Genomic DNA, 18,964 nt, shown 5'->3' with positions numbered 1-18,964 from the left:
CCATCTGTTTACTTATGTAAGCTACTCATTTCCAGAAGACTATTCTGGTGGAATTATGGGGCTTTACAGGGTGTGAGGTAGTGAGTGAGTTGAAAACTGCATCTGCCGCTAGGGGAGAGTGGGGGTGGGCTGACCCGCATGCAACACAATACCCTGTAATGGGGAGCTTTATGACTGTCTCCTTCTCTATTTATATGGGTATAGCTGTTATATTAGACTGAAAATGATCTATGAATGAGGAAGTGATCTACAGTGGTATGTGGAAAGTTCTCTTTGAATAATGATCAAATCAGCACGGTGTGGAGAAGGTGCAGCTGCCAGAATTAAAATTCATAATTGATGCACAAACCTCCCACAGGTGCAAACAAAAGCTTTGTTAGGAGCAGTTTCTGTTCCTGAGAATTGACATAAGATGCCAAAAAGGCACTAAATTATTTCTGCTTTAGTTTATTATTATTGTATTTTTTTATTACATAAAAATGAATACAGCCAAAAACAACAAATTACATTTTAATAGCATCAGATCTTTTTAAAGATTGACTCAAAATGAACAGCAAACATTACAATGTTCATCAAATTATGTTCATTGTACAGTAACACTGCTGAGTTAATAACTGAGTGGGCAGGAAATATTAACACAGAATATTATTACAATTAATGTTTTAGATTCTGAGCTCATATAGACACATTCGAATTGCAAAGAGATATGAAATCAAGCAATATTACAAGATAATTTAAAAAACTTCAAAATCAACTTGAATATTTAAACTAAATGGAGCAGTACTCATTGATGAAGAAATAAAAAGTTTCAAAAACTAAAACCACTGGATTATAAAAACCTCCTAAAATTAAACAATCCTCTTAGGGGTAAATACATTATCAAAATCAGCCACCAGGTCTCGATGTGTTAGTTTCACTGCTCACAAGTAGGGTGATATATGATGAACTGGTCAGCCCTCGTCTGATTAGTTCATCTTTAAGCTGGACAAGGAAACGAAAATTGGTGATGAGATAGGATCAGTGGATACAACATAATACACTGATTGTTATCACAGAATTTCTGAATCAGCGGTGTTTGTGGGAGGTGGAGGCCACATGAGTTTAAATTTCAAATGCAAAACATTTGCATTTGATCTAAACATCACCTGGTGGTTTTAATGTTGTGGTGGACAGGGGATCACCAAGATACCAATTTAATGCTGGCCATGATCAGCAGAACACATAGTGCATGACAGCTTGTTGCATGTGAAACCATATAGTCACTGCCAGGTCACCACCCATGTCTCCATCACATTAAACCACAAGGTGGTGTTAACATTTATCTATTACAGATTCCAACTCAGCTAAGGTGTAATTAAACGGCCCCAGTCCCAGTTATGTGGTGCGCTGAAGGGGTTTGCCACTAGATGAGAGGAGACCCACCTGTTGCATGATGGTATTCCTGATGTAGTCCTCAGACAGTGGAGATGAAGAGGAGATCTTTATCATCATACCTACAACAACTGGAGGCAAAGTGTCTCAACTCACTCATTTATGAACTTTACTACAGTATGAACATCAACAAACTACATAGAGTAAAACGTCACCATTAGTAAAACTCACCTCGTCTCAGTTGTTCTACTGCAGATGTTGTGTCAACTGTAGGCGTGACTACTGGTGGTGGACTTGTTGTAGGTGCTGTAATCATTGAAAGAACAGTGGCTGTAGTTGATCGAATGTTACTTGTAGCTGTTGTTTGTGTAATGGTGTTAGTGATTAGTGTTGATGCAGTGTTGCTGTCGTCGCTGTGGTCATGTCTGATATTGTACTTGAAACATTGATGTTTGTTGATTTTAGTTGTTGTTAGTGATGTAGTTGTTGCCAAAGGAACTGGAGAGAATGACTGTGTTTTGTGTAGTTTTCATATTAACAGGTGTAAGACCCAACCTCGGTGAAAACCTCTCGTGTTTTGGATCTGTGCTTTGACAGTAGTTGATTCTTAAAAAATAGGACTTGTTCACCTGGCTACTGGACCTGGACTGGAGTGCTGGACCCTGCCTGTGGATTATGGTCATTTTTTACCCCTGTCTTGTGACTTTTTTGTCTGCTAGTTTTTCAGTTATTTCTTGTTGTTGCTGTTCTGGTTTACACCATGTCCTCAGTTATAATGTTTGATTGGTTGCGACGTAGTGTGCTTGTTGTTAACTTCATCAGTGTAGGAAAGCTTTACTCACCATTTCCAACAGTCACCATGACACATCGAAGCTCTGAGTGATACTTTACTGTAGAACTGTACAAGTAATTTAACATATTAGTCTTTTCTTATATAGCCTTTTTTTCATTATACTCTTTTCATTATACTCTTACACACCTGGACTTACTGTATATAGTGTTGCCTGTAACCTAGTAAATTATAGCTGTCTAAATACTAAATAATAGCTTAGTAATTGTTCTACAATTTAAATGAAATAATTCAATCTATTTTAAAACTAGGTTAAAATTTGACCATAAATGAAGTTAAAGTACAAACATTTAGTTTGAAAATGAAATGTTTTAAATGTTGATGTAATTACCTAGAAATTTGTGTAGTATTGCATTCAAACATTGTTTGAAATGATAAGTAACCCAAGTGGAAGTATGGAAAAATAAATGTAATTGTTTTGTAAACATTTATATTTCAGCTTAATGATTACTAAACCACGCAATACTTTCGTCATAAGTAGTATTACGTGCTACTACACGTCATCAGTGAAGTGAGGGCTGTCCGACCACAGCTGGTGAGCACTTTGCAGTGCTTTGTGTTTTGTACCTATAACCTGAAAATATTCTTCAAAACCTTGGTGTGAGGTAAGAAGCACATTTTGAAGCCTGAATTGTTTATATTGCAATGCAAAGAATGTTTTTACTGTAAATGTTTGGTGAAAATTGCTGTGTAATTGTACAGTAACTGCCATGATTAGTGTATAATTAGTACAGTATGAGAAAACTTTTAGTTAGTGTGAAATGGTAATAAGATTTTTTTCGAGAAGTCCACTTATTAATTGTTTCAGGTAATTCAACTCAGTTGCTAATTATTGGGTAATTACTAGTAAATGTGATTGTTTTCCTATTTTGGATATTTTATCAAGTCTGTTATTAAAATTAAATTTGAATTTTAAACTTTTTAATATTAAATGTTTGTAATTTAACTTTTTGGGCAGATTACCTGATAATTATGTGAAAAATTGTTCTAGTTCTATGCTAAATGCAGATAATTCATTTAAATTGTGAAACCATTACTTAAAATTATGAAGTAGTTAGAGAGCTGTGATTAATTAGGTTACTGTGTTTTTGAACAGGGTGTCATCTAATCAGGTCTGTTGTTGAAGGTCTGTTCCACCTCCAAAAATCAATGATAAATTACATCAATAGCAGTGTTGATTCCAAAATAACATGCGATGTGGTTTTAACCTCTTATCATTAATCATTAAATGTAATATAACAATTTGATGAATATGGTGAAGTTCCAACAGCATAAGGTAATATTCAAGGGACACAGGACACTGACCTGGAAATTGCCTGGACAACAAAGCAGATGGGGTGACTTTCTCCATCCTCGTTTTGAGATGGCGTCCAGCTCAGGATGTACTCTCCTGCTGCTAGTGTTGTGTTTGTCACGTTGTATGGCCCACTGAACAGAAGCTCAGAGATCCTACGGCAAACAGAAGAGGAAAAGGTGACATGTTCAAAACTTCCCCATCTACCAATCAGTAGAGTATTAGAGCAGATTTCAGTGAGGAATCGACTGAAACACTATCAGACACAGTAGTACTACCAATAACTGCCACTTATCACCTGAGTCTGTCACCTGTTTGGATCGAGTATCTCCATACAACACAACAGTATGAAGTTAGTTTACACCTCTTAAACCTGTTTGGTGTCATTGCTGGAGATACTGTATAGAGCAGATTCCTTGTGCAAAGACAACAAGCAACTGTGTATTTGATGAACGTTCTTTTCAGAGGGAAAGTTGTAAAGGCCATGATTAACCCGTAATATTTGAATATTTAAATCCTATTTGTTTTTTTCTTTGACTTACGTTGTGTTCTTTGTCTCTGCTTTGATGAGGATTTCCAGAGAGTGATTGACAGGAGTGTACAGCTGAGCTCTGTTGTCTGGGGTTGGAGGCAGGAACTTGGGCAGATAAAGTCCCTCTGTGCAGGACGGCACCTCAGGATCCACTGGAGCAACAACAACAAACAAATTGACACTGGGTTTGTTCATCAGTTGGCCCACTGTAAGATCTCAGCAGTTAAAGTGGGTTAGCACATGTTTTATGTTTGACCCTACTGAAGTAATCACCAGCTAGAAAATGTTTTCAGTACTGTGCTTGTAGACTTAAGAGGCAGAAACAGACAAGTGAAGAATAAAAACAAAATATAAAGTAGAACTCGAGAACAGTTGAAACCCAGACATTGTCTGACACATTGTTGGACAACTTCTACATAAGTTTTGTCAGCAGAGAGAAATTCACGTGCTGTTTAAATGTCCAGCAGGTTTATTGTTAGAAAACAAAGTAGGGGACTCGTATATTTTACTTAAACATCTAATTTGGTTCACTGAAAATGAGTTTTCATTCAATAGAACAGCTCATTTAATGAGTCCAGAGTATAAAAAGGTAAAGTCTTACCACTGAAAGCAAACTGAACTGGTATTTTGCTGAGAGCATCACTGTTAGTTTTAACTTCCTGTGCCCCATTGGTTTGAGTCAGGGTGATAGTGTGTGTAGGAAAGTCCTCCATCACCAGCTGTACAGCATACACACCCTCATTACTGCTGCTGGTGGGACTGAATGACAAAGTACAAGACTGTAAAAGACAAGGAGAAGAGGTCAATCTGAGTTGTGTTCATCTTCAAGCAGCAGTGTATCATCATGCACCAATTTATTAAAAGACATAAACCTAAAGAAATAAATAATAGTAACTTGTCCTTTGGTCACGCACAGATGAAAGGTTGAGAACAGACGGTGGTGTGCAGGGGTTACACTCTGACAGTGACGTGTTTCCATATCTGCATTGAACATTGTCTCCATCAGGGTCGAACGCCAACAGATTGAAATCTCTCTGACAATTTGAAGGAACTCTGAGAGACAGAGAGAGAATGAGTCAGCAAAGTGTGAGGCACTGTGCTAATTATTTGTTGATATAAAAAGGTGACTCAGCAACACAAAGATGGAAGAGGCTCACCTCACAAGTGGCAGGATGGTCGTCTGTGGTGATGTGTTGGCTTTGCTGGTGTCTGATCGCATCCTCAGTTCAACCAGAGTCACAGCTCTCCAACTTACAATGTTGTTGATAGTAGTCACCCAACTGCCACCAATTAACCTTCAATGGAGATTCCAAGCCAGGAAATCAGGTATTAGTCCAGACCACAGGTAAACAAAGTCCAGCTAACTTGTGCAGTGACTCTAACAGTACAGTGCAGTTGTAGATGTGATGTGATTCATTTAAATCAATTTCTAGATGGCATATATGGTTTTGATGTGTCACTCTTCAGTGACTGTTTAAAAAGACATTATTGGTGTTTAGTGAAACAACAGAATGTGTAATTTTGTGCATTGTCATGTTGCACTCACAGCGGCTGAAACTGAGTATTGTTGGGAACCAGACGAGTTGAGATACCTTCCTTCTGACACCAGTCATCGCTTTCACTGTCAATGATATTTTGTTGAATTGAAACCTCAGTCCCACAGTTTCTACTGAGGCAGCTCCATGTGTCACTTTTGCAAGAGACGTGATAGCCCAACTTATATCGAAGGACCACCTGCAGAATTAGAGTGAAAAGTTGAAGCATAGTTTACTGTTGTATGAACATGGGGAAAAATGCTTCTTTGAAGTCAAACTGGTGTTTCAAAAACTGTTTTGGCCAATGTCTGATAAGTACCCACTGACTGTACAGGATTATATTCACATGCTCTTTAGCCAATCTGCATTACTTATTCATTTAGTATCAACACACTATATTGGTAAGATCAACAACTCTGACTCTTCTGCAGATTTTTACATTTTGTAAATGTAAAATTACAAAATGAAAATATTGTATCATCTCTTTGAAAAAACACAATGGAAATCAGTTAACCATGTTTTACACTTTAAATGTAAAAGCAATATTACAGTTTGAAAGGGGTGAAAAGTGCATAAACATAGTTAATTCTTTACTCTGTGGGAAAAACATTTTTCTGCACTTGTTTACAGTTAAAAACTCAGTAACGACCAGACACACAAATGAGCTATTGTTTGGTCAAATGTGCAACACACAAGACTGTAAAATGATGAATCTGATGTCAAAGCCTTAGAGTTAAATATTTCTGTCACAGGTTTCTTAACTTAACGTGCTGTGTGGCAAGATCAGTGCTAAAACGATTATGCTTGCTTTCCCAATATAAATGAATTAGTATAGAAAATGAGACAACATACCGTGACAGATCCATCTGCGTTAGTGTCTTTTGGGTAGTAGGTCATCACTGTGCCCATGAAATGAGAAGCTTCAGAGCTGAAGACCAGAAGCAGCAGCAGCAGCAGCAGTGAGAGTGACATAGTGAATGTGTTAGTCGCTCCACACAAAGACAGCTGATGACTGTCTCCTTCTCTATTTATATGACTGTAGCTGTTATATTAGAATGAATGATATCTCTAAATAAGGAAGTGATCTGCAGTGTATGTGGAAAATTGTCTTTGAATAATGACCGTTCACAGTCCAAACTTAGTATTCTCTGCCTAAGTGCACACATGGTGCAAAAGCACAATATATCATAATTTATTTCTCTGTTGTTTACTGTTTAAAAGTCAAATAACCCTGGTGAACATGCTTCTTCTAAACTGCTCAGACTTATCTCAGTTGTCTGATCATCATGTATATATGCAAACTTGATGTTTTGAACTATTTGAACAACTACATTTTGCAACAATTTTATCGCCTTATGTATTTGATAAAAGAACATCAGTGTCAGATGCATGTTGTAAATATTAAACCTGCTCCAGAGAAATGGCACAAACTTTTAATATCAGTTATATCATGTCATAGAAGTGATCAAATCATAAAAAACCCATTTCACGTGTTCGTTGTTCCATCACAGAAGAGTTAAATAAAATTATTTTCATTGCAATCGTAAGCATCAGGAGTGTGTTTCACATCTGTCACTTTCCACAGTCACCATCCTGTGAAGGATGTTAAACATAAAGTTGAATAGGTTTTATTAACAAAGAATATTTTTTTTTAAGCTGTCCACTGTAGTGAGCATGAATAAAAGGGTTAAAAGATAGGACTTTGTCATTTTTGTAGTTTTAACTTTTTTATCTTCATTCTTTGTTTGTTTGTTTATCATATAGAATGGATATTACAGGGATGAATTAACTTACTGTGTGTGCAATTAGATACCAGGAAACATCAACTGTGCCCAAAGCAAAAAAACATCACATCACAGTCCACAAAAGGAAACATGTGTGAAGCGTGTGGGAAATATTTCTGGATGGCACAGTGTGGAGGAAGTGCAGCTACCAGACTTAAAATTCATAATTTATGCACAAACTTTCCACAGGTGCAAACAAAAGCTTCGTTGGCAGCAGTTTCTGTTCCTGAGAATTGATGTAAGAAGCAATAGGGGTTAGGGGTTAAATACATTATCAAAATCAGCCTCGCTGTGGTTGTTTCACTGCTCACAAGGCGCAGGGTGATAGATGATGGTAGCCCTCATCTGACTAGTTCATCTTTAAGCTGGACAAGGAAAAAATTGGTGTTGAGATAGGATCAGTGGATACATCATAATACACTGATTGTTATTACAGAATTTCTGAATCAGCAGTGTTTGTGGGAGGCGGAGGCCACATGAGTTTGACTTTCAAATGCAAAACATTTGCATTTGATCTAAACATCACCTGGTGGTTTTAATGTTGTGGTGGACAGGGGATCACCAAGATACCAGTTTAATGCTGGCCATGATCAGCAGAACACATAGTGCATGAAAATCTGTTGCATGTGAAACCATATAGTCACTGCCAGGTCACCACCCATATCTCCATCACATTAATTATCTATTACAGATACCAACTCAGCTAAGGTGTAATTAAACGGCCCCAGTCCCAGTGATGTGGTGCGCTGAAGGGTTTTGTCACTAGATGAGTGGAGACCCACCTGTTGTGGTATTCCTGATGTAGTCCTCAGACAGTGGAGATGAAGAGGAGATCTTTATCATCATACCTACAACAACTGGAGGCAAAGTGTCTCAACTCACTCATTTATGAACTTTACTACTGTATGAACATCAACAAACTACATAGAGTAAAACGTCACCATTAGTAAAGCTCACCTCGTCTCAGTTGTTCTACTGCAGATGTTGTGTCAACTGTAGGCGTGACTACTGGTGGTGAACTTGATGTAGGTGCTGCTCAGTTATAATGTTTGATTCTAGTTTTTTTACATTTTCGATTTTGTTTGCAGCTTTGTATCCATGCTTGTTTTTCCCTTTTTGATCAGAGCCCTTCTGTTTTGTTTGAAAATTTTTAACCCTGAACCCTACCATGCAGTTACTGTCAACCTATCACCAGCTATCTTGTCGCTTTAGACTTGGTTACAATAAACTCCTTTCTTACTTAATTGTGTCTGTCACTTTAATCAGGTCCTCGAATTGTTACACATGGTTGTTGTGGTTGGTGGTGTCGCTGCATTCGGGGTATCTATAGTTATTTGTGAGATAATGGTTGTTTGTGTAGTGGTAGTAGTTGATTTATATAGAGTTACAACTGTAGCGGTGGTTGTAGTTGCATTTTGTGTGCTTGTTGTTAACTTCATCAGTGTAGGAAAGCTTTACTCACCATTTCCAACAGTCACGATGACACAACAAAGCTCTGAGTGATACTTGATTGTAGAACTGTACATGTAATTTAATACATTATTCTTTTTATTATATATCTCTTTTTTCATTATACGCAAAAAGTCACATATGGACTTACTGTATATAGTGTTTTAATTAACCTAGTAAATTATAGCTGTCTAATTACTAAATAATAACTTAATATTCGTTTCACAATTGAAATGAAATAACTGCATTTAGTGTAAAACATGTTTACAAATTTGCCCAAAGGTTATAAACCATGTAATACGTTTGTAATAAGTAATACTACGTGCTACTACTCATTATCAGGAAAGTGAGAGGTGCCACAGGGTTGTCCGACCACAGCTGATGACCACTCTGCAGTGCTGTGTGTTTTGTGCCTATAACCTGAAAATGTTCTTCAAAATCTCTGGAAACACTGCTGTGCTTGTCACATATGATTAAACTGCAGACATTTAAAACATATATAGTAGTGTTTCTTTGCAGAACACAAAAAAGGTAAACGTTAGGTGATAGATAGATACATTGACTGATAGACATTTCTGTGAAGAAGCACATGGCCATTGTGCAGCCTGTGTTTTGTCAATTGCACTGTAAAGAAATTTCCTACTGTACATGTTTGGTGTACAAACATACAAAAACAATCAATGATAAAATTACTTTAATGGGAGTTTTAATTATTGATTCAAAAATAACAACTGTGCTGTGGTTTTAACCTCTCATCATTAATCATTAAATTTAACCCTTTGTTTTAATTTCTCTGTAGGAATGAAAAAAACGATGCAATTGAAATTTTATTTCTGAACCTATTTTTCAAAATAATAAGCTACATAATCAATTATTACAGAAACAAAAAAGCAAACAGCAAAGTTATATTTTAATTGCCACAGATAATACTAACAGCATGTGAGGCACTGTGCTAATTATTTATTGATATAAAAATTAGTACTAAGACTCAGGAACACAAAGAGGGAAGAGGCTCACCTTACAAGCGGCAGGATGGTCGTCTGTGGCGATGTGTAGGCTTTGCTGCTGTCTGATCGATTCCTCAGTTTAACCAGAGTCACAGCTCTCCAACTTATTCACCCAACTACCACTAATCAACCTTAAGATGAAATTCATTGAAAGTCAGTTATTAAATGGTGTCTGCTTCAGTTTTTCATTATTATTACTATTAGTAGTAGTAATAAGCTGCATGATCAATTATTACAGAAACAAACAGCAAAGTCATATTTTACTTGCAACGGATCATATTAAAGATTGACAGGGAGTGTCAGAATAACAAAAAAAAGGTTAACAGGTGCGTATACCATTAATGTGCTTTCATGTTTTGTTAGAAATCAGCAATCAAATATACAAATCAACTCATATGATCATGTGAGTTTGTTTATTTGATTAGGCCTACTGATGTGATCATATGAAACAGCTTCACACACCATCTATTGGATTAAACTACATGACAACACTTTATTGTGTAGAATGTACTGTGGCTTTTTAAAGTGTTTTGCTCTGTCTTCTGTTATTCCAACAGTGTGTGCTTCATCAGACTTTAGTTTTTACCATGTTTGTTTACAGCTGACCAGATTTCTTATGTAGGATAAAGAAGTGCAGTATTTCTATATTGTCTTTCTTTGTATCTGTAACAGATAACCTGCAAAAATAGCCTGTAATGGATTTTAAAAATCATATATCTTGTGTATTTTTGAGCAGCTAAAGATTAAATACATAAATATTCTTCTATAAACTTAATTTTATCACAGTAACTATAATTCTGTACCCTAATCGAGGTAACAACTGCCTATAGAGATTGCAATTGTGTCCTTTGGCATGTTTTGAATGGGACAAGTCATTCTGCAAGCTTCACAAAGCCTTTATACAATCTACGATCTGTAACAGCTTTAAAGTGAGTGACTACACCTATCAGACACAATAACAACACCTGGTGGTTTTAATATTGTGATGGAGAGGAATCAGCAGAAGAAAGAAATCACAGCTTGTGGATCAGAGTCTGCTGTTTGTGAGGCCCCTGCCTACCACAACCTTAAACCACCAGCTGATGTTAACACTGTAGGTGTTTAACTAGGCCACCAGACTAAAGAGATGAGAAGTTGCGGATGCAAAGCAGATACGGGTTTGAGAAACTAGACCAGTGCAGGACTTTGCCATGGGGGCTTGGACCACAGAACACTATATAGAACTATATCAGAACTGGACATAGTGTCAGATTAACAGTTTTATTTACATTATTTTGGTACCAGATGCTGTAAATTTGGCATGTTTTGAAAACAGGAGTTGTGAGCAATCCTGTTAGTTTAACATCTAGTTGATTATCAGTTATATATGCACATCACTTCAGCGAAAATTATTATTATCCATCTGTTTACTTATGTAAGCTACTCATTTCCAGAAGACTATTCTGGTGGAATTATGGGGCTTTACAGGGTGTGAGGTAGTGAGTGAGTTGAAAACTGCATCTGCCGCTGGGGGAGAGTGGGGGTGGGCTGACCCGCATGCAACACAATACCCTGTAATGGGGAGCTTTATGACTGTCTCCTTCTCTATTTATATGGGTATAGCTGTTATATTAGACTGAAAATGTCTATGAATGAGGAAGTAATCTACAGTGGTATGTGGAAAGTTCTCTTTGAATAATGATCAAATCAGCACGGTGTGGAGAAGGTGCAGCTGCCAGAATTAAAATTCATAATTGATGCACAAACCTCCCACAGGTGCAAACAAAAGCTTTGTTAGGAGCAGTTTCTGTTCCTGAGAATTGACATAAGAAGCCAAAAAGGCACTAAATTATTTCTGCTTTAGTTTATTATTATTGTATTTTTTTATTACATAAAAATGAATACAGCCAAAAACAACAAATTACATTTTAATAGCATCAGATCTTTTTAAAGATTGACTCAAAATGAACAGCAAACATTATAATGTTCATCAAATTATGTTCATTGTACAGTAACACTGCTGAGTTAATAACTGAGTGGGCAGGAAATATTAACACAGAATATTATTATAATTAATGTTTTAGATTCTGAGCTCATATATTAGAATTGCAAAGAGATATGAAATCAAGCAATATTACAAGATAATTTAAAAAACTTCAAAATCAACTTGAATATTTAAACTAAATGGAGCAGTATGACTCATTGATGAAGAAATAAAAGTTTCAAAAACTAAAACCACTGGATTATAAAAACCTCCTAAAATTAAACAATCCTCTTAGGGGTAAATACATTATCAAAATCAGCCACCAGGTGTCGATGTGTTAGTTTCACTGCTCACAAGTAGGGTGATATATGATGAACTGGTCAGCCCTCGTCTGATTAGTTCATCTTTAAGCTGGACAAGGAAACAAAAATTGGTGATGAGATAGGATCAGTGGATACAACATAATACACTGATTTTTATTACAGAATTTCTGAATCAGCGGTGTTTGTTGGAGGCGGAGGCCACATGAGTTTGACTTTCAAATGCAAAACATTTGCATTTGATCTAAACATCACCTGGTGGTTTTAATGTTGTGGTGGACAGGGGATCACCAAGATACCAATTTAATGTTGGCCATGATCAGCAGAACACATAGTCCATGACAGTCTGTTGCATGTGAAACCATATAGTCACTGCCAGGTCACCACCCATGTCTCCATCACATTAAACCACAAGGTGGTGTTAACATTTATCTATTACAGATTCCAACTCAGTCAAGGTGTAATTAAACGGCCCCAGCCCCAGTTATGTGGTGCACTGATGGGGTTTGCCACTAGATGAGAGGAGACCCACCTGTTGCATGATGGTATTCCTGATGTAGTCCTCAGACAGTGGAGATGAAGAGGAGATCTTTATCATCATACCTACAACAACTGGAGGCAAAGTGTCTCAACTCACTCATTTATGAACTTTACTACTGTATGAACATCAACAAACTAAATAGAATAAAACGTCACCGTTAGTAAAACTCACCTCGTCTCAGTTGTTCTACTGCAGATGTTGTGTCAATTGTAGGCGTGACTACTGGTGGTGAACTTGTTGTAGATGCTGTAATCATTGAAAGAACAGTGGTTGTAGTTGATCGAATGTCCCTGTAGCTGTTGTTTGTGTAATGGTGTTAGTGATTAGTGTTGATGCAGTGTCGCTGTGGTCATGTCTGATATTGTACTTGAAACATGATGGTTGTTGATTTTAGTTGTTGTTAGTGATGTAGTTGTTGCCAAAGGAACTGGAGAGAATGACTGTGTTTTGTGTAGTTTTCATATTAACAGGTGTAAGACCCAACCTCGGTGAAAACCTCTCGTGTTTTGGATCTGTGCTTTGACAGTAGTTGATTCTTAAAAAATAGGACTTGTTCACCTGGCTACTGGACCTGGACTGGAGTGCTGGACCCTGCCTGTGGATTATGGTCATTTATTCCCCCTGTCTTGTGACTTTTTTGTCTGCTAGTTTTTCAGTTATTTCTTGTTGTTGCTGTTCTGATTTACACCATGTCCTCAGTTATAATCTTTGATTGGTTGTAGACGTAGTTGGTGTGCTTGTTGTTAACTTCATCAGTGTAGGAAAGCTTTACTCACCATTTCCAACAGTCACGATGACACATCGAAGCTCTGAGTGATACTTTACTGTAGAACTGTACAAGTAATTTAACATATTAGTCTTTTCTTATATAGCCTTTTTTTCATTATACTCTTTTCATTATACTCTTACACACCTGGACTTACTGTATATAGTGTTGCCGGTAACGTAGTAAATTATAGCTGTCTAAATACTAAATAATAGCTTAGTAATTGTTCTACAATTTAAATGAAATAATTCAATCTATTGTAAAACTAGGTTAAAATTTGACCATAAATGAAGTTAAAGTACAAACATTTAGTTTGAAAATGAAATGTTTTAAATGTTGATGTAATTACCTAGAAATTTGTGTAGTATTGCATTCAAACAATGTTTGAAATGATAAGTAACCCAAGTGGAAGTATGGAAAAATAAATGTAATTGTTTTGTAAACATTTATATTTCAGCTTAATGATTACTAAACCACGCAATACTTTCGTCATAAGTAGTATTACGTGCTACTACACGTCATCAGTGAAGTGAGGGCTGTCCGACCACAGCTGGTGAGCACTTTGCAGTGCTTTGTGTTTTGTACCTATAACCTGAAAATATTCTTCAAAACCTTGGTGTGAGGTAAGAAGCACATTTTGAAGCCTGAATTGTTTCTATTACAATGTAAAGAATGTTTTTACTGTAAATGTTTGGTGAAAATTGCTGTGTAATTGTACAGTAACTGCCATGATTAGTGTATAATTAGTACACTATGAGAAAACTTGTAGTTAGTGTGAAATGGAAATAAGATTTCTTTCGAGAAGTCCACTTATTAATTGTTTCAGGTAATTCAACTCAGTTGCTAATTATTGGGTAATTACTAGTAAATGTGATTGTTTTCCTATTTTGAATATTTTATCAAGTCTGTTAGTTAAAATTAAATTTGAATTTTAAACTTTTTAATATTAAATGTTTGTAATTTAACTTTTTGGGCAGATTACCTGATAATTATGTGAAAATTTGTTCTAGTTCTATGCTAAATGCAGATAATTCACTTAAATTGTGAAACCATTACTTAAAAATTATGAAGTAGTTAGAGAGCTGTGATTAATAAGGTTACTGTATTTTTGAACAGGGTGTCATCTAATCAGGTCTGTTGTTGAAGGTCTGTTCCACCTCCAAAAATCAATTGATAAATTACATCAATAGCAGTTTTAATTGTTGATTCCAAAATAACATGCGATGTGGTTTTAACCTCTTATCATTAATCATTAAATGTAATATAACAATTTGATGAATATGGTGAAGTTCCAACAGCATAAGGTAATATTCAAGGGACACAGGACACTGACCTGGAAATTGCCTGGACAACAAAGCAGATGGGGTGACTTTCTCCATCCTCGTTTTGAGATGGCGTCCAGTTCAGGATGTACTGTCCTGCTGCTAGTGTTGTGTATGTCACGTTGTATGGCCCACTGAACAGCAGCTCTGAGATCCTACGGAAAACAGAAGAGGAAAAGGTGACATGTTCAAAACTTCCCCATCTACCAATCAGTAGAGTATTAGAGCAGATTTCAGTGAGGAATCGACTGAAACACTATCAGACACAGTAGTACTACCAATAACTGCCACTTATCACCTGAGTCTGTCACCTGTTTGGATCGAGTATCTCCATACAACACAACAGTATGAAGTTAGTTCACAGTTAGTTTACACCTCTTAAACCTGTTTGGTGTCATTGCTGGAGATACTGTATAGAGCAGATTCCTTGTGCAAAGACAACAAGTGACTGTGTATTTGATGAACGTTCTTTTCAGAGGGAAAGTTGTGAAGGCCCTGATTAACCCGTAATATTTGAATATTTAAATCCTATTTGTTTTTTTCTTTGACTTACGTTGTGTTCTTTGTCTCTGCTTTGATGAGGATTTCCAGAGAGTGATTGACAGGAGTGTACAGCTGAGCTCTGTTGTCTGGGGTTGGAGGCAGGAACTTGGGCAGATAAAGTCCCTCTGTGCAGGACGGCACCTCAGGATCCACTGGAGCAACAACAACAAACAAATTGACACTGGGTTTGTTCATCAGTTGGCCCACTGCAAGATCTCAGCAGTTAAAGTGGGTTAGCACATGTTTTATGTTTGACCCTACTGAATTAATCACCAGCTAGAAAATGTTTTCAGTACTGTGCTTGTAGACTTAAGAGGCAGAAACAGACAAGTGAAGAATAAAAACAAAATATAAAGTAGAACTCGAGAACACTTGAAACCCAGACATTGTCTGACACATTGTTGGACAACTTCTACATAGGTCTTGTCAGCAGAGAGAAATTCACGTTGCTGTTTAAATGTCCAGCAGGTTTATTGTTAGAAAACAAAGTAGGGGACTCGTATATTTTACTTAAACCTCAAATTTGGTTCACTGAAAATGAGTTTTCATTCAATAGAACAGCTCATTTAATGAGTCCAGAGTATAAAAAGGTAAAGTCTTACCACTGAAAGCAAACTGAACTGGTATTTTGCTGAGAGCATCACTGTTAGTTTTAACTTCCTGTGAACCGTTGGTTTGAGTCAGGGTGATAGTGTGTGTAGGAAAGTCCTCCATCACCAGCTGTACAGCATACACACCCTCATTACTGCTGCTGGTGGGACTGAACGACAAAGTACAAGACTGTGAAAGACAAGGAGAAGAGGTTAATCTGAGTTGTGTTCATCTTCAAACAGCAGTGGAACTGTCCAATTTTTTAAAAGACATAAACCTAAAGAAATAAATAATAGTAACTTGTCCTTTGGTCACGCACAGATGAAAGGTTGAGAACAGACGGTGGTGTGCAGGGGTTACACTCTGACAGTGACGTGGTTCCATATCTGCATTGAACATTGTCTCCATCAGGGTCGAACGCCAACAGATTGAAATCTCTCTGACAATTTGAAGGAACTCTGAGAGACAGAGAGAGAATGAGTCAGCAAAGTGTGAGGCACTGTGCTAATTATTTGTTGATATAAAAAGGTGACTCAGCAACACAAAGATGGAAGAGGCTCACCTTACAAGTGGCAGGATGGTCGTCTGTGGTGATGTGTTGGCTTTGCTGGTGTCTGATCGGATCCTCAGATCAACCAGAGTCACAGCTCTCCAACTTCCAATGTTGTTGATCGTGGTCACCCAACTGGCACCATTTAACCTTCAATGGATATAGATGTTATGTAATTCATTTAAATCAATTTCATGATGGCAAATATGGAGGTTTTGATGTGTCACTCTTCAGTGACTGTTTAAAAAGACATTATTGGTGTTTAGTGAAACAACAGACTGTGTCATTTTGTGCATTGTCATGTTGCACTCACAGCGACTGAAACTGAGTATTGTTGGGAACCAGACGAGTTGAGATACCTTCCTTCTGACACCAGTCATCAGTGGTTTCATTGTCAAGGATATTTTCTTGAAATAAAACCTCAGTCCCACAGTCTCCATTGAGGCAGCCCCACGTGTCAGAGTAGATCGAGCAAAAGGACTCATAGCCCAACTTATATCGAAGGACCACCTGCAGAATTAGAGTGAAACGTTGAAGAATAGTTTACTATTGTATGAACATGGGGGAAAATGCTTCTTTGAAGACAAACTAATTATACAGTGTGGCATAGGATTTAAATGTTCAATTGACATGCTCTTTAGCTCATCTGCATTTCTCATTCATTTGAGATCAACAAACTATATTGGTAAGATCAACAACTATGAATTTTCTAAAGACTTTTACATTTTGATGTTAAAAATGGAAAGATTTCCCTTATTTCTTATTATTAAATGAAAGTTATTGTATTATCTGCCTTTCACCTGTTTAAAAAACATAATGGGAATGGTTTAGAACCATGTGCTATACTGTAAATGACAGTGGAAAAACAATATTACAGTTTGAAAGGGGTTGAAAAGTGCATAAACATAGTTCATTCTTTACTTAGTAGGAAAAACATTTTCTGCAGTTGTTTACAGTTAAAACCTCTGTAACGACCAGACACAAAAATGTTCAACCCACACAACTGTATAAAAGAATGAATCTGATCTCAAAGCCTTAGACTTAAATTATTCTGTTGTAGGTTTCTTAACTTAACGTGCTGTGTGGCAAGATCAGTGCTAAAACAATTATGCTTGCTTTCCCGATATAAATGAATTAGTATAGAAAATGAGGCAACATACTGTGACAGATCTATCTGTGTTAGTGCCTTTTGGGTAGTAGGTCATCACTGTGCCCATGAAATGAGAAGCTTCAGAGCTGAAGACCAGCAGCAGCAGCAGTGAGAGTGTCATAGTGAATGTGATAGTCGCTTCACAGAAAGACAGCCGATCACTGTCTCCTTATCTATTTATATGACTGTAGCTGTTTTATTAGACTGAAAATGATCTATGAATGAGGAAGTGATCTACAGTGGTATGAGGAAATAGTTCTTGTATATAATATAATAATGAACAGCTTTCACAGTTCATCAAATTCTTACAGCTGTCAAGATGAGTTAGATCACCTTAGTCACCAAGCAGCTCAGTCATCTAAAACATTGTAATTTACTGCCACTGAAACAAACTTCAAACAAACTTACTTAGTATTCTCTGCCTTAGTGCACACACAGCGCAAAACTCAACACAATATACCAAAAGTATGACATAAGCTAAAATAATGTAAAACATAAAATCATGAGACCAGCAAATAAAAAAATAGGACCATTTTTGTAATTTTAACTTTGTAATCTTTAATTCTTTTTCATTTTAGGGGAATATTGTATAGACGGGATATTACAGGGACTAATTAAATTACTGTGTCCACGCCTTAAATACTTAGATGCCAGGAAACCTCAACTGTGCCCAGAGGCAAAATCCATCACATTACAGTCCAGAAAAGGAGACATGTGTGAAGCATGTGGGAAATATTTCTAAAGCAGGGTGTGGAGAAGGTGCAGCTGCCAGAATTTAAATTCATAATGCACAAATCTCCCACAGGTGCAAATAAAAGCTTTGTTAGGAGCAGTTTCTGTTCCTGAGAATTGACGTAAGAAACACTAAAATACACTAAATGATGTCTGATATTAAATCAAGCGATATCACAAGGTAAATTTAAAAACTTCAAAACCACTTTGAACATTAAAACTAAATGCAGCAGTGTGACTCATAGATGATCAAATAAATAGTTTCAAAAACTAAAACCACTAGATTATAAAAAAACTCCTAAAATTAACTTTAAAAAATCCTTTTAGGATTTTTAGGATGTTGGATCTTTATTCTCATACCTATAACAACCGGAGGCAAAGTGTCTCAACTCACTCATTTATGAACTTTACTACTGTATGAACATCAACAAACTACATAGAGTAAAACGTCACCATTAGTAAAACTCACCTCGTCTCAGTTGTTCTACTGCAGATGTTGTGTCAACTGTAGGCGTGACTACTGGTGGTGGACTTGTTGTAGGTGCTGTAATCATTGAAAGAACAGTGGCTGTAGTTGATCGAATGTTACTTGTAGCTGTTGTTTGTGTAATGGTGTTAGTGATTAGTGTTGATGCAGTGTTGCTGTCGTCACTATGGTCATGTC

General features: G+C 36.7%; 2 protein-coding genes across 4 annotated transcripts; both read right to left on the bottom strand.

Annotated features, from left to right (window-relative positions):
• Positions 1-794: 794 nt before the first annotated feature.
• Positions 795-6,568, bottom strand: LOC113157657. 3 transcript variants are annotated; one of them, XM_026353249.1, is made up of 11 exons: positions 6,435-6,568; positions 5,594-5,781; positions 5,205-5,342; positions 4,962-5,100; positions 4,649-4,826; positions 4,058-4,199; positions 3,527-3,670; positions 2,214-2,269; positions 1,603-1,677; positions 1,423-1,502; positions 795-981 (listed from the first exon to the last, which is right to left on the bottom strand). In XM_026353249.1, the coding sequence occupies exons 1-11, from the start codon at positions 6,552-6,554 to the stop codon at positions 886-888; spliced, it is 1,356 nt and encodes a 451-aa protein (XP_026209034.1). In that variant the 5' UTR covers positions 6,555-6,568; the 3' UTR covers positions 795-885. The 3 variants fall into 3 exon arrangements, with proteins under 3 accessions (XP_026209034.1, XP_026209035.1, XP_026209036.1); XM_026353250.1 differs by having other exon boundaries at positions 4,962-5,028; XM_026353251.1 differs by lacking the exons at positions 795-981; positions 2,214-2,269.
• A 4,909-nt stretch (positions 6,569-11,477) lies between these two features.
• On the bottom strand, positions 11,478-16,486 carry LOC113157658. Its single transcript, XM_026353252.1, has 9 exons — positions 16,431-16,486; positions 16,188-16,326; positions 15,880-16,057; positions 15,288-15,429; positions 14,746-14,889; positions 13,423-13,478; positions 12,818-12,892; positions 12,638-12,717; positions 11,478-12,196 (listed from the first exon to the last, which is right to left on the bottom strand). The coding sequence occupies exons 3-9, from the start codon at positions 15,989-15,991 to the stop codon at positions 12,101-12,103; spliced, it is 705 nt and encodes a 234-aa protein (XP_026209037.1). The 5' UTR covers positions 15,992-16,057; positions 16,188-16,326; positions 16,431-16,486; the 3' UTR covers positions 11,478-12,100.
• Positions 16,487-18,964: the final 2,478 nt, after the last annotated feature.

The sequence above is a fragment of the Anabas testudineus genome, chromosome 18 (genome assembly GCF_900324465.2).
Source record: "Anabas testudineus chromosome 18, fAnaTes1.2, whole genome shotgun sequence".
NCBI lineage: Eukaryota > Metazoa > Chordata > Actinopteri > Anabantiformes > Anabantidae > Anabas > Anabas testudineus.
Note: the sequence above shows the minus strand (reverse complement) of the source record. Positions and strands in the feature narration are given on the sequence as shown.

Bases quoted from the DNA above. Each gene is read 5' to 3' on its own strand.
- LOC113157657 (XM_026353249.1), bottom strand. From the start codon at position 6,554: ATGTCACTCTCACTGCTGCTGCTGCTGCTGCTTCTGGTCTTCAGCTCT. The intron at 5,782-6,434 runs GTATGTTGTCTC...CTAATTCTGCAG, and splicing joins ACGCAGATGGATCTGTCACG to GTGGTCCTTCGATATAAGTT. The intron at 2,270-3,526 runs GTCAGTGTCCTG...TTACTTGTACAG, and splicing joins GTTGTCCAGGCAATTTCCAG to TTCTACAGTAAAGTATCACT.
- LOC113157658 (XM_026353252.1), bottom strand. From the start codon at position 15,991: ATGGAGGACTTTCCTACACACACTATCACCCTGACTCAAACCAACGGT. The intron at 12,718-12,817 runs GTGAGTTTTACT...CTTTGCCTCCAG, and splicing joins AGTAGAACAACTGAGACGAG to TTGTTGTAGGTATGATGATA. The intron at 12,197-12,637 runs GTGGGTCTCCTC...TTCCTTGTCCAG, and splicing joins GGAATACCATCATGCAACAG to CTTAAAGATGAACTAATCAG.